The sequence below is a fragment of the Anabas testudineus genome, chromosome 17 (genome assembly GCF_900324465.2).
Source record: "Anabas testudineus chromosome 17, fAnaTes1.2, whole genome shotgun sequence".
In the NCBI taxonomy this organism is placed as follows: Eukaryota; Metazoa; Chordata; class Actinopteri; order Anabantiformes; family Anabantidae; genus Anabas; species Anabas testudineus.
In genome coordinates, this window is record NC_046626.1 from 4,477,352 (window position 1) to 4,491,719 (window position 14,368).

The 14,368-nt window shown below is 40.9% G+C and overlaps 1 protein-coding gene across 1 annotated transcript; it reads left to right on the forward strand.

Moving 5' to 3' along the window:
- Positions 1-565: 565 nt before the first annotated feature.
- On the forward strand, positions 566-7,611 carry urod (uroporphyrinogen decarboxylase). Its single transcript, XM_026375325.2, has 10 exons — positions 566-755; positions 1,750-1,862; positions 2,033-2,112; positions 2,377-2,439; positions 2,716-2,913; positions 3,030-3,191; positions 4,334-4,468; positions 4,921-5,021; positions 5,515-5,581; positions 6,022-7,611. Exons 1-10 carry the CDS (start codon positions 733-735, stop codon positions 6,184-6,186), a joined length of 1,107 nt encoding a protein of 368 aa, XP_026231110.1. The 5' UTR covers positions 566-732; the 3' UTR covers positions 6,187-7,611.
- Positions 7,612-14,368: the final 6,757 nt, after the last annotated feature.

Sequence of the window (14,368 nt, forward strand, 5' to 3'; positions counted from 1 at the left end):
TTGTTAGAAACAACCTTGATTTTGAAGTAAGCGTATTCTTTCATGTAATTTATCTAATTGCCTTCACAGTTAATTTCAGTAACTTAAAGAGTGTTACTGAATCAGTAACAACCAGCTTAACTATGTTCTAATTCTACAACATTTGTCCATAGATGAATGGGCTACCAGGCCCAGAGGCAAAGATCTCAAGAATGATTTTCCCCAGAGCCATAAAGAGATGCAAAACAAGGAACTCAAACTACCACAAGGGCAACAAAAACAGTAACAGACAGAAAAATGACCAAAAAACAAAAACAAAATGAAAAACAGAAAGACAAGGACTATGTGGGTATTTTATTTTGTTAATCGTTAGTTCGAGAGGTAGGGTTAACTGGTCAGGATTGAGGATAATTTCAAGTTAGGAAGCGGTTAGCTGAAGCATAAAAATGATAATAATTAAAGAAAAGACCGGGTTCACAGGGAGAGGATAGAAACTTCACTTCCAACAGAATCTACTCCCAAACTTAGAGAAGTAACGCTAGATATTTTATTTTGAAACAACGGCGCATATCCTGGTCGGGTCACGTGGGGTTCCAAGATGGCCGCGCCCTGCAGCGCAGTAGTGTAGCAGCTGAAAAGGTTGATCCGAGCGGCTGTAAATGACACTTGAGAGTCTGCAGGTCGCAGCTGAGATCTCCTGAGAGAGGCAGAGGAGCATCAGAGAAAGCCTGTCAACACCTCAGCCCTTCCGACATGAGCAAAGACGTTTTAATCCTGTAAGTAGTTCAGTTGTTAACCTGTGTCTAACCTTTCGCAATTTAGCTGTCGGAGGGAGGAACGTTATGAAACTTTCCACTGTTGATTCTTGTTAAAACACTTTCCCAGAACAAGAATTGAGTCAAATATGCGTTCGTAGCTGTATCTTCACATTTCCCGGTCATTATCTGTACTTTTTTATTCTGGGAAGGGACGTGGGCGGAACCCTTCTTCAGAAACCAGAAGTTTAATTTTCTCTTGTACACATCTAAAGTTGAATTCTCTTTGCAAGATGAATTATTGGCTTTAGCAAATCATTACGATCTTCTGATAAATTCGGCATAGTTATATAGTAATTATTTACCCTTTTATTTACCCTTTGTATGTAAAAGTTTTAACTTCCCTAAATCCCAGAGTTAAACCAAATTCAAGTTGAATTGAAGTTAGCATAATTAGTTCCCTTTGGAGTTGGAGTCATCATGTCATCTAACAACGTTTGCAACACTGATACATCCTCAGCAGCCTTTCAACCGTTTCTCTTCTGCTGGACGATGATAAGAGCAGAGGAGCGTTATCATCATCTCATCATCAGTCTGTCACTAACAGCTCTGCAGCTGATTGCCCAGTTGGATTGTCAGGGAAAGGGAGGGGAACATGTGCATTTTAGATAAGAGGATCCTGATACTGTAGCACCATAGTGTATTTAAGAGACTGGCTGCTAAACTCTTCTTGAAATCTATTTATGCCCAAAACAATTCAAAGTAAAAAAAAATGTCACACACATTGTTAATAAGTGTTTTTTGTGAACACAGTATAGAAAGTGTAGCCCCATCCATTAACCACTGAGCTCTGCAATGCGTCTCATTCATTTTCACGTACAAATTGTGCTTCAGATTTGTGTAAATTTATTATTATGACACAGCTTATACCCACTGCACTCTGCAGCTGACTGAGTACCACGCGAAGACTGTTTAAAAACCTGTTGTTTTTTTTTTCCTTTTTACCTCCGTCTAGCCCCAAGGACTTTCCCCAGCTCCAGAACGATACTTTCCTGCGAGCAGCGCGGGGAGAAGAAACACAACATGTCCCCGTCTGGTGTATGAGGCAAGCTGGACGATACCTCCCAGGTACAGTGATCACTGCTTCATTCTGTTCTTTCCTTTACACTTTCTTTGCATTGTTGATTTGTCGTTCTGTTTACCTCGGAATTGTTTGTTTAAACAGTACAATCTGAGACAAACGCGATAGTATTATATAACTACGTCTTCTTTAATGTTTTGTTAAATCTAATTTTCAGAGTTTCGGGAGTCCAGAGCAGGGAAGGACTTCTTTGAGACTTGTCGGTCCCCAGAGGCCTGCTGCGAGCTCACTCTGCAGGTACACCTGCTGCTTTTATGCTTTTTAATTAGGAAGAAACAGATTTCAATGATTTGCGTTAGTAAAGCAGGATTTTTCACTCATGTTACATGATATTATGTACTTTCATAATCTGAAATCATTTTCAGATTAATAATAATTAATTAATAATAATTCTCAACACTGAGGCCAACACTGCAAGACAAAGATCACTAAACAATCAGTGTTATGGTATTGTGTGTGTGTGTGTGTATTTATTTTGTCCTTTTTCTTTTCTACCTTCAGCCACTGAGACGTTTTCCTTTTGATGCTGCCATCATTTTTTCCGACATCCTAGTTGTCCCACAGGTAACTTAACAGTCCTAGTGTCGGCATGTGACTCAGGGGAAGTATAAGTGGTAGAACTTAAACTTGCATGAGTCCGTATTTTGGATACTGACATACATTGAATGAAACGTGTTGGCCATAAAGCTTGTCAGCCTCCCTTAAATTCTGTGTATACATCTCACAGCTTGTTCTGATGTTTTTTCTGCCCCCTAGTGGCCATATTGGCATGGTCTCTTCATCTGGATCAAATTTTGAGCCATCTGTCAGTCATTCTTTCTTTCTTGTCCACCCACTCAGGCCATGGGAATGGATGTCCAGATGGTGGCGGGTAAAGGTCCCACATTCCCAGAGCCCCTAAAGGAACCAGAAGACCTGCAGCGCTTGCGCGTCAAAGTGGACGTGGACAAGGAGCTGGGCTACGTCTTCAAAGCAATCACACTGACAAGACACAATCTGGAGGGCAAGGTGCCGCTCATAGGCTTCACTGGAGCTCCGGTGAGAGATGACACAGACTGAACACACCAGACAGCCACAACATGAAAACAACAACAACAACAACAACAACAAAAATCTGGTTCTTTCTCTCCCTTCTTTGTTGTGTCCCTCCACAGTGGACGCTAATGTCCTACATGATAGAAGGTGGAGGCTCTACCACTCACGCTAAGGCGAAGCGCTGGCTGTACCGGCACCCCGAGGCGAGCCACATGCTGCTGAGGATGCTGACAGATGTGATTGTGGAGTACCTGCTGGGACAGGTGGCAGCTGGAGCCCAGGTCAGACACCTTGTCTTCTAGTGTCTAGTCACATTTCTTCACTTTTTATCATGTCGCACTGTCATCATGACGCAAGAAAACCAGAAGTCAAATCTCTGGATGTTAAAAACTTTTTTTGGTCGTTTTTGTGATACGTTTGCAGCTGATGGTTGAAAACCACTGTACGATTCTGAAAGGTTAAGAAGCAGACATCAGAGGTTCACTTTAAAGTGCACTGTGTCGAGTATTCCAGAGTTGGACATAAATTCTCTAGAAGCTACTTCAGACTCTCCTTATGGAAACAAACCTGCTTCTCAGTATCAGCACAAAATCTGATGGAGGCAGCGTTTTTCTTCTTCTTTCTCTTTTTTTTTTCTTTCACTGAGAAACAAAGCACAGCCCCAGAGCCAAACCCGGATTATTACACAAAGTCTAGACAATGTCAGCAGGAGCTTACGTTGCCATTTTTACTGCAGTTTTTAGTATTTGGGGCAGCAGGGAGCATGACAGGGAGTCTGTCCTCCTGTCTGGAGGACAAGGGTTCAGGTCTCCCAGTGGTGTTTAACATCCACTCTGCTTGGCCTCTGACTGTCCTGCAGCACGAGAGATGATTCTTTAGTGCTTTTCAGATACAATTCCAGTTTTTAAAAACGCCTCATGTTCTGTACGTTTGAAATACATCAAAGAATTCTTCCTCATTCTAAACAACATCAATACAAATAGCTTGAAAACCTACACATTTCTCCACATATGTATTTAAAAACATTTACATATGATTAGCAGTGGTCTCTTACATCCCTAGAACATACCTATACCTGCTTTGTTTATGTCTGATTGTACAGTACTACAGATGTTTCCTAGCAACTGGTTTACAAATGACCATGGCGTTACAAGCATTTCCCAGTGTTCTGATGGAGATTCAGTTTTAGCACTTAATCTCTGGTTCCATGTAATGTGTTTAATGTGCAGAAATCCTAATGTTACAGAGCCATCATTAAGTTATCACTTAGTTCTTCCTGTTCTGACAACTCAAAATCTGCAGAGAAAGGAGTAAGTTGTCACAAATCAAATATGCTGCTGCGGCCGCTGTCTCCTTTTGATAGATCCTCACCTGGATGAATTGGTTAACGCGGGTTCTGTGTGTATGTCTGTGTGTTGTCCAGGCTCTGCAGGTGTTTGAATCCCATGCCGGCATCCTGGGACCCGTTGAGTTTAAAGAGTTCTCTCTGCCTTACCTCCGAGACATTGCTCGCCGCGTCAAAGATAAGCTTAAGGAGGCAGGACAGGATGTCCCGATGGTGAGAGAGAGAAAATAATTAATTTTAATATACCTTTGTCTTGATATATAAAATATGTACAAATCTTTGGCAAACACACATTTCCATTCCATTTGGAAAGCACTAATATACATTAACAATGAAACATTGCAAAAAACGTAAACATATTTCTGCATGTGCCCTTTCACCTGTACCTGACAACTCTGTTTATTTATAGATTTCTGGGACTCTGTTATTCTTGTATAAATTACATCATTATCTGTACTAGTTTCAGTGCTCCGTGTTGCTTCAGCAACACTGTCTCCCATGAGGGATCATTAGGAAGTCATCTGGTCTGCTGGAAGTCACTTTAATACTAAATTACCAGTAGATGGTAGCATTTCAATAAAAATACTACAGGCTGATCCGTGCTGAAGTAGCTTTGAATGTCTATTCATTACCCTTTTGTGTGTGTGTGTGTGTGTGTATTCCAGATTGCATTTGCAAAAGACGCTCACTACGCTCTAGAGGATCTGTCTCAGTCTCATTATGAGGTGGTTGGGCTGGACTGGACAATAGACCCACGTTCAGCACGGTAATGCACAGCACACAGGAAGCTTTAATACTTCACTGATGTATTATGTAAAAGCCTGTTTTGGTCCTAAAATGGCAAACATGGATAAAAAAAGACCTGTTTTTTACAGTGATATATATATATATTTTTTTTGCTGTTCACCAAACTGTGTTAAATCTAACCGTTCAAACCTAATCTGTTTGAATTTTAACCCGAACTGGCTCCCGCTTGGAATGTTAGAAAAGGATCAATACATGAATCTCCTTAGTTAAAAGCACGTACAGCTACAGTACAGCCTCCAAATGTTCTGTCATAGTAAGAGCCACAGTGATGATGAGACGCGGTGTGGTGTTGCCTGGCGAGCAGGTTAACCATTACTGACCTCTCTCCCGTACCTGGTTTGTCACTGTGCAGCATTTAAGTCAACAAATTGCCTGCGCTTCCTGCTCTGCTCATCAAATAGTTAACCTGTTAGTTAAAGGATTACCCTGTGTGTGTGTGTGTGTGTTTTCAGGGAGCGGACAGGAGGGAAGATCAGCCTGCAGGGTAACATGGATCCTTGTGCCCTCTATGCTCCAAAGGTAACCTCTCCCCTGATGTTTGGCTTCAGCTTGTACGTACACAGAAATGTAAATGAAGACATCTTTTCTTCTTGTGCTCACCACCATGTTGGTCTATCTGTTATACAAACACCAAGAAAGCCTGGACTTCTGTCAAGATTATTTACACGTTCTTATCCTAATTTTACAAGTGTTCCACCATGTTAAAATATGGTAGGTAACTTCGACCCCCATTCACGCTGTGAATCCTGTATTCGATTCATGTTTCTACTTCAGTTGTCCTTTATTTGACAAGCTGTTGTTTACACACCCAGAATGACAGTTTAAAGCTGTTCTCTAAAGGAAGTTAAGTGATCCAATACTCAGTTGATAAAAAATCTGCAGAAGCCGTACAGCAGCTGAGAAGGTTCGTCTTTAACCTCACCCTCTCTTCTTCTGACCTTCGTCCTCCTCTTTTTCAGGATCGCATTTCAGAAACTGTGAAGAAGATGCTGGAGGGCTTTGGCACGAGGGGCTACATCGCCAACTTGGGCCACGGCCTTTACCCCGACATGGACCCGGAGAACGTTGGCGCCTTTGTTGAAGCTGTGCATCAGCACTCTAAACAGATGATCAAGCAGATGTAGAGACGAATGTGTAAACTGACCCATTATTCTCTTTTAAAAAAAGGGACCCAAACCAAAACCCAGCAACTCATAAATATACCATTTTAAAAATCTATTCCCAGCTTTGTTACATTGTTATGTCATTAATACAAGCTTCTGCAGGAGGCGAATGATAAATGATGAAACAACCATGATTTGATATTAATATATGACATGAAAAAATAAAATCAACATCAACTGTTCATTGGAAAATCACTACGCTTTCATCCAGTGTAAATTTCCAGGACAAGCATGGTGGGTTTTCTAAGACGAGATTTGTAGTTGATCTGACAATGAGTGGATTATGTGTGCGGATTGAAAGGGGATGACATCATTCTTACAAGTACATGTACATAATAAGTGTATTTGAAGTTGTACGCGATTGTATTGGTTTTAGTATTGCATCTATTCACAAAATGCTCTACACAGCTTTGATATGTAGATGGGAAAAGATTCTGTTAGGTATTAGTCATCTACAGATACAAATGGAGCTCTACCTTTTTTAGGATCCCTTAATAACTGTAAACCTCTTCAATCAAGACTAAGACTTTCTTTCTAAAAGGCCCTTCAAGTGCAAATCAAAAAGGATCCAAAAAAGCAAAAACCTGGAGATTTTGGCAAAAGCCTTTCAGCAGGGGACACACGGCTGCAGTTCTTCTTTATTCTAATTGTTTCTTATTTTATTTTTAAGGAAAAATGTCAGCACACAGCAGTTGATCATTCCTCCAGCTAACGTCTTAACATTGAACAAATCCTCCCGCTGGATCTCAGCGTGAAGAATTTTATTTTTACTCTGGCAGACAGAAAATCTTCTAAGAAATGCACGCTGTGTGAAGAAGACGCCTTAGTCTGTTTTTGTCTTTCAGCCTAAATCTGTTTTTATCTCTTATTCCATCAACTCGGACTTAAACTACAACGAGTGGCTTATGTGAATCGTGTTGTAATCATCCTGAGAGGTTGCATGTGACCGCAGTTTTCCAGAATATTAAAACCTACAGATGGGTGTATCTGGCTGTTCTTGTTTCTGTTCAGTTAAATGAAAATGATTAAAATTTTGGGGAAATTTGTGCGGCTTTGTGTTCTTATATGATTAGTTTTTTTGTTTGTTTGTTTGTTTTTTGAAAATCAGACCGCATTATTCTTTTGCTCTTGAGATATATTTTCTTGTCATTCAACCGGGGAGGCTTTGAGAGGGTGTTAATTCTTCTTCATGCATGAGTTGACATGATGTTTAAATGGACCAGGTTGTAAAAGGGCAATGAGTAATCATTGCTAACCCTCTTTTTTTTTTTTTTTTCTTTTTAATTTTTAGCCATGTTACACACAGCACAGTGTTAGCGCTGGTTTGATGATTCATCGTGTTGGCCAAGACTGAAATATCCCATTAAAAAACACATTTCTATGAAATTCATGGTTTCCAGAGGATGAATCTTGTTGACGCCGTTGATCCCTTGTTGTCTCTTTTAGCAGCACCATGAGGTTGACATTTGTTGTTTTGACTAAAAACTTATGAACAATTGAACCGAGTTACGTTCAAGACATTACAGATGTGTACGCACACGGTACTGAAATGTTCCAAACTTTTGGTAATAAAGGTGTAAACGTAAACACAGCATTATTCTAAGTAATGTAGCCTCTAGCATGAAGAGCGGACTACAGAGGTCTGGTAAGTTCACTTCTTTCTATCTCGGCTGGCACTTATTTTTTCATCATCGCATTTGTTCAGCCCTGACCCACGCTGACTCAAGGGACATCACTTTACGACATTTATCAGACTTTTCAGCTACATCTTAGAACTAAAAAGTTTGATACGGCCTTTTCGTTTACGTTTCCTCATGACCTCAGACCTTTATAACATGTAAAATGTAACTTTCAAAACTACGTTGGTTTGGTGGTTCGGGTTAGGCTAATAGAAAATATTACCTTTCTAACATGATAACTTAAAATTCTGGACATGGTAAACATTAAAAAGTGCTAGCGTATGGATTTTACTGACCAGGTGCAGCCACACAGAACTGCTAACGTGGCTAATAATGACTCTGTGAGCTACTAAAAGTAATAAAACTATATGGACTACCTTCCCTCTTTGCCTTTTTGCCTCACATGGTAGTTGGGGAGAATCAGCATAAATACAAAAAACAGTGCTCTAAATTTGTACCAGCTTTTTGGGAATTTAAGCTTATCGCATTGATGCATTTCTGTATTTAACTGGATAAAAGTGCCTAAATACTATGCTTATTCCAGAAACCTACTTCTGTTTATTTTGATGATTTATTCATCATATTTGTTATTTCGCAGAAGAATTTGGAGACTCGCACTAGGCCCAGAAAATGGGACAGAGACGAGACAGTGACTGGGGCTTTAAGTGGGACAGGAGTGAGACTGTGTCCTGCCTGAAGGTGTGGGAACACAATTTTATCATCCAGTCTGGAGTCCTTTGAGATATGCTTTGTAATGAACCTCTATATAAATAAACAGCTCAAACAGTGCAGCACAATGTGGCCTCTGGAACAACATTAACTAAAAGTAGCTGATGATGGAGGGTTTTTGCAAAGCTGCCATTGGGGTCATCAAAGTGATAACCATCAGAGAAGCGAAGTGCACTCAGTGGCTCTAGTTTTACAACAAACAGTATAATATAAATGTTGCCTAACTGTAACATTTCTTCTTTCTGAATCATAGATTCATTGTAAAAGTACTAAATGTTCTAGCTCAACACAAAATGATGTCATAGATACTAAGCTTATGGGGACAGATCTGTTGAGAATATAAAGTTTTGCTCAAACCTGAAGGAGATGGAGGAAGAACTTGAAGATTTTGCTGTTGGGACCCCACATGTGATAAGCTTGGCTTGGACCTCAAACACAACAATCAGTTAAAGTCAAGTTCACCACACCATAACACTGTCCTCTCAAGGGATGCTGTTTAAAATCTGAGCAGTCGCATATCATCCAATCACAGCTCTCAGGGTGTCTCCATGTGAATTTAACAATAATAATTATAAACTGGAGCTAAACACAAAACTACATTTTGAACGAAATCATGTGCGTTATTACTGTAATCATAATAGAAGCACTTTACATGTGGAAAAAGAGAATTAATCCCAAATTGTGTTTTTCTCTGTGAGGCAGCTAAGAACGTCAGATAAGCAGATTCTGCTAAATCCGTTGTTGTTGTTGTTGCTGCTGCTGCTGATGTTTTTGTGGAGGAATCCAGCAAAAACCATAACATCATGTGACCAGATTGGGGTTTAAGGTTTCAGGGGTTCCCTCCTCACCACTCACTGGATTACAGTATGGACACATGTTGTTGTCACTGGGATTCTGAGCAATGCCTTTAAACTGAACTCCTTCGTGTCCGCCGATCATTTCTCTGTTAGGCTTTAATGACTTTTAAAGGGGTGCAATTACCAAACACCACAAATGCATTCTTCCTATCAAGAGGCGTACCTCCGTTTAGACCATGGCCCCCATGGCCTTCCTGACTCCAGGGGCTCCTTGACCTCTTGACTCCTTGAGCACAGTACCTCAGTATAAAGTGACTGGTATAATACACAAAATACACACAAAGAGTGGTAAAATGATCCCAAAGAGACGCAAAATAACAAAAAAGACTTTAATAAAAGGACTGAAGACTAAAAAAAAAGCTACAGAGAAATGCAAAAAGAACACAAATAGACACAGAACGTGAAACACAAAAACACTACAAAAAGATAAGAAAGAGACACAAAACAACCCAGAATTACTTCAAAGAGATGCAAAATAACTACAAGGAGACACAACAACTACACAGTTACTGTAGCATCATTTAGTATCTTTTTCAGTCTGGAGAATCTGAGGGGTGTGGAGCCGTTTTTTGATTTAGACTGAGGTGTATGATTAGGTTTTCAGTGACAAACAAAGGTGTGTATGATTGCAATATTAATTGTCGAATGGCTTTTGTTAAAGTGAGAGATGTTTGGGAGACAAAGACAAGATGCAGGCTATATATTTTTTGTAGCAATATTTTTGCCTGAACAGGACGTTTCCGTGATTTAACAAGTGCACGCACCAAAGAATGGTTATGTTTAATGTTGCCTGTGCGGTTTCACAGCAGGTAAAGGTTGGTGGATGATTTATTGATTTTTCCGCTGAACACACTTTTAGTTTCACAAAAAAGGAAATGGAGATGTTAAATTCAAGCCTCCACATAATTAAGCCTGTAGCAACAGCAGCGAGTGGACGTCAGTGTTCTTAATAAACACAAAAATACACAAAGCTCAAAGCGGCTGAATTAATGTTGATGATGGGGGAATAAAGCAATTCTTTCCCTAGATGGAAGCGGGATTTCATTCATCTCTGTCCTTTGTGTTGCTGTAGTACCTTTAACACAAACACACACACACACACACACACACACAAAGGCTTTTGTTGTGGCCCCCTATTGCGTAAATAGCAGAGACAAATGAACAAAAATCACTGCTGATTGTCGACAGGTAAGACTGAAGAGGCTTGGACTGTGTGTCAGTGGGCCATCTGGGACCAAAGTGACAGCCTGTGTGCGCACATGTATGTATGTGTGCGTGTGTGTGTGTGAGAGAGAGAGAGAAGGTTGCAACAATGAATCTATGCTCTTTAGAAATGGAGATCAATTTCTACATGGTTGCCTTTAAAGGGTTTGGCAGGAGAATAATATATAAGTGTGTGTGGTTTTTTTGTCTGTGTGCGTTTGCGTCCAGTGTGTTCTTGTGTGTATTTGCGCCTGTGTGTGTGTGTGTGTGTGTCTGGCCTTTTATGTTCTTAAGTTCTTATTTTTGTGCGCAGGGATTGAACAGGTGAATGTGTGTTTATGTTTGTTTGTGTGTGTGTGTGTGTGTGTGTGTGTGTTCGTGTTTGAAGGAGGTCCAGGCTCCATCTCTCAGCAAATCAGCAGGCCTGAAAATCCAATCTGCCTGGAGAGACAGCGGGCTGTACATCATCTGCCATGGATGGACACTATCAGCGCTTTATCAGTGACCGCCCCCCAAACACACACACACACACACACACTATATCCTTCAATGACCACATGCATGAGTGAGCGCACACATCCACACACAGCCTGCTGTGACAGAGACTGATAGGCATTATTACCATAGTGGTGATGGAGGGAGGCCAAGACTTGGCTTTAGTCTGAAGACCTTGGGATTCCTCACTCTAATGCAGATGCTGACAGCTCAGACACCCCCCACCCCCACCCCCTCTGCTAGGTGGCATACTGATGTGTAATTGGACTCCACAGTGTGGCATATGAAAGAACATTGCAGTCATGTTTTTTTTTTTTTTTTATTTTATAAAAGGCAGGTGCCCTCTTCCTCTTCTCTGCTGCCAAATATCTAAAATATTTCAGAATAAAATTCACCCAGCACTTTTAGTTTTTGCTGTTGCCTCTTGTCTGTCAACTCTGGCTGTTTCGTGAGGTCATTCTACTTCAGCAAGCATTAGTGGATGCCTACTGAGATGACTGCGCTTGGCTTTTCTAATTCTACTGTTATATTAAGAACACATTTGCTTATTTTGCATGTGACAATAGTATTTACTTCACCCATAGTATTTCCATGTACTTAATCAATGCAATGTGTAATGGGTTCTTCACTTGCCATCTTCTCTGTAGCTGCCATGTTGATAGTGGCTTAAACACATGCTCAGTAACTATCTACAGTCTTCTCCAAAAGTATTGGAACAGTCAGGCCCATTCCCTTATTTGTGTTGAAAACATTTGGGTTTGACAACTTTAGTTTGAACCCACCCATTATTCATTATATTGATGGTGAAGTGTTCGGTTGCTCTACATCCCAGTGCGCCCTCATGTCTGTGTTTTCTTCTGAACCCACCCTTTTAGTTAGGCTGTCATAATTAGTCCTGCCGGAGTCCCTGCTGCACTACACTAAATATACATTCACCTCAAACTTTATCTGACTGTGAATACAACTAACTGCAATCTCTCCTCTTCTCTCTCTTTCCCTCTCCCTCTCTCTTTTCCCTCTTCCTGTCTCTCTGTCGAGCTACACGTCATTCCACCCTTTGCCCTCTGGACCTGTCTGACTCATCCTGATGCCCAACTTCTGGCTGGAGATCTCGTCGCTCGGATCCACCGTTTGCCCTTTGGGATGCGTTTGGAGACTGGATTGGTCACAAGCTACTATGATGTCGGTCCCGGCCTCGGCGGACGTCGGAAGCTGTTTCTTGGAGGTCTCGACTCAACGCTCGATAGTCCAGGAATGGAACTAGTCTGCCTGCAATAACTAACTGGACTCCACATTAACTTAAAGACATTAACTGTTATACTGGACTGCTGCCTACACAGCATGTAATCACCCATATGAGGATGGGTTCCCTGTTGAGTCTGGTTCCTCTCAAGGTTTCTTCCTGTTGCCTTCTCAGGGAGTTTTTCCTTGCCACTGTCGCCCTCGGCTTGCTCATCAGGGACAATCACATTATTATGACTCATACACATACACTGTTCATGTACTGTTCTTTGGTTGTGTAAAGCTGCTTTGTGACAATGTCAATTGTAAAAAGCGCTCTACAAATAAAATTGAATTGAATTGAATTGAATTGAATTCACGTGACCAAAAGGTGTGTTTTGTTGTCCAGGTGTCCTATTACATCGAATCATTACTGAAGAAGAAAGAAACCACTGGTGGACTAAGTAACAGACAGTGAGTAGACTAAGGAAGACAACAGCAAATGTAAAGAAAGACCCTAAAACAACTGTTAGCATCATCAGCAGCAACCTGTAGAGGGCAGGAGTCAAGGTATCACAATCTACTGTTCACAGAAGACTTCATGGACATACGTCGTGAAAGTACAAAGGCTGCACCAGAAGATGCAAACCACTCATTAGCGAGAAGAATAGGAAGGCCAGGCTGGAATTTTTCAAATCTCCAAAGCCTATAGAGCATGAATTCTACCTGTTACAGAGGAGACAAATGACAAATGATTTACTACTAAATATTGAGTCTTATTCACTTTAATCTGTTTTAAGTCTATCTGTTCCAATACTTTTGCTCACATGTTAAATGGGTCGAGACGTAAACACCTGGAAATAAAAGGTGAAGTGTTGATCTCTCTTGATCTGGCCTCACTGTTCCCATACCTTTGGAGGGGATGGTATGTTGTGGACAAACTCCCTAAAACCACATGAAAACCACACCTGACCTGCGTCTATATCAGTCATTAGCAGTGCCAGTGTTGTTGACTCAGGGCAATTGGAATTCTTCTTCTTTGTCCTTTAAATGTCTGTACACAGGTTATTTTGAGGCTCTTCGTCGACAAACTGTTTTTTTGTTTGTTTTTTTTACACTTTTCACACTTTTTTATTCAAAATGACATATCTGTGGTGGAAAACGATAACAGTTTTATTTCCTGTAATGTATAAATCAAACTTTTTGGCTTTCTTTTGTTTTAATGGAAATAGCAAAATAACACAACATGTGTGTTTTAGCCTGTAGCCAGACAAGGTCTGAGAATTCTCAGGAAACATGTAACAGCCATCTGTCAGAACTACAATGGGCTACACAGCTATACTGTACAACTGTAGGGTGCAGACGTGTAGATGTTGTGTTCATGTAATTAAACCTACTGGTGAGATTGACTGCACACATCTGTGTGTGCAGTGGGGACTGTCACAAATGGGTTGTGTTGTTGTTTTTGGGACAGGAAGCACACTTGGCTCAGCCACCCAAGAGAACGAGTGTGTGGGGAGAGACATGCGAGCCGGCTGGTGAAAACCCCACACTCTCTGATATGGTATGCGTTCTCAGTAACTGTCCGTTACCGTCTGCGCGTCTGAGGTTGAGAGAAAGAGACAGATTGAGAGAGAGAGAGACAGAGAGAGATGGGAGGGCAGTGCAAACTGAGGAGAAAAAGATTGAGCATATAGCAATCACTTCTCCATCGATCTGTCTGGATAATTAATTTAAATCTGCTCATTTACCATCAGCCAATCAATCTAGATTTTCTCTCTCTCTCCCTACAACACACACACACACTGAGTCACAAGCTCACTTAGCACTTCTTGATGGTCTGACTGTCTGCGTATATGGCTCTGCACAAATCTCTAATGAATGAGAACGAATCAGTAAAAGATGGATAGAAGAAAACTATTCTGATTAGAGACAAATGAGTGAAAGATTGATGGAACT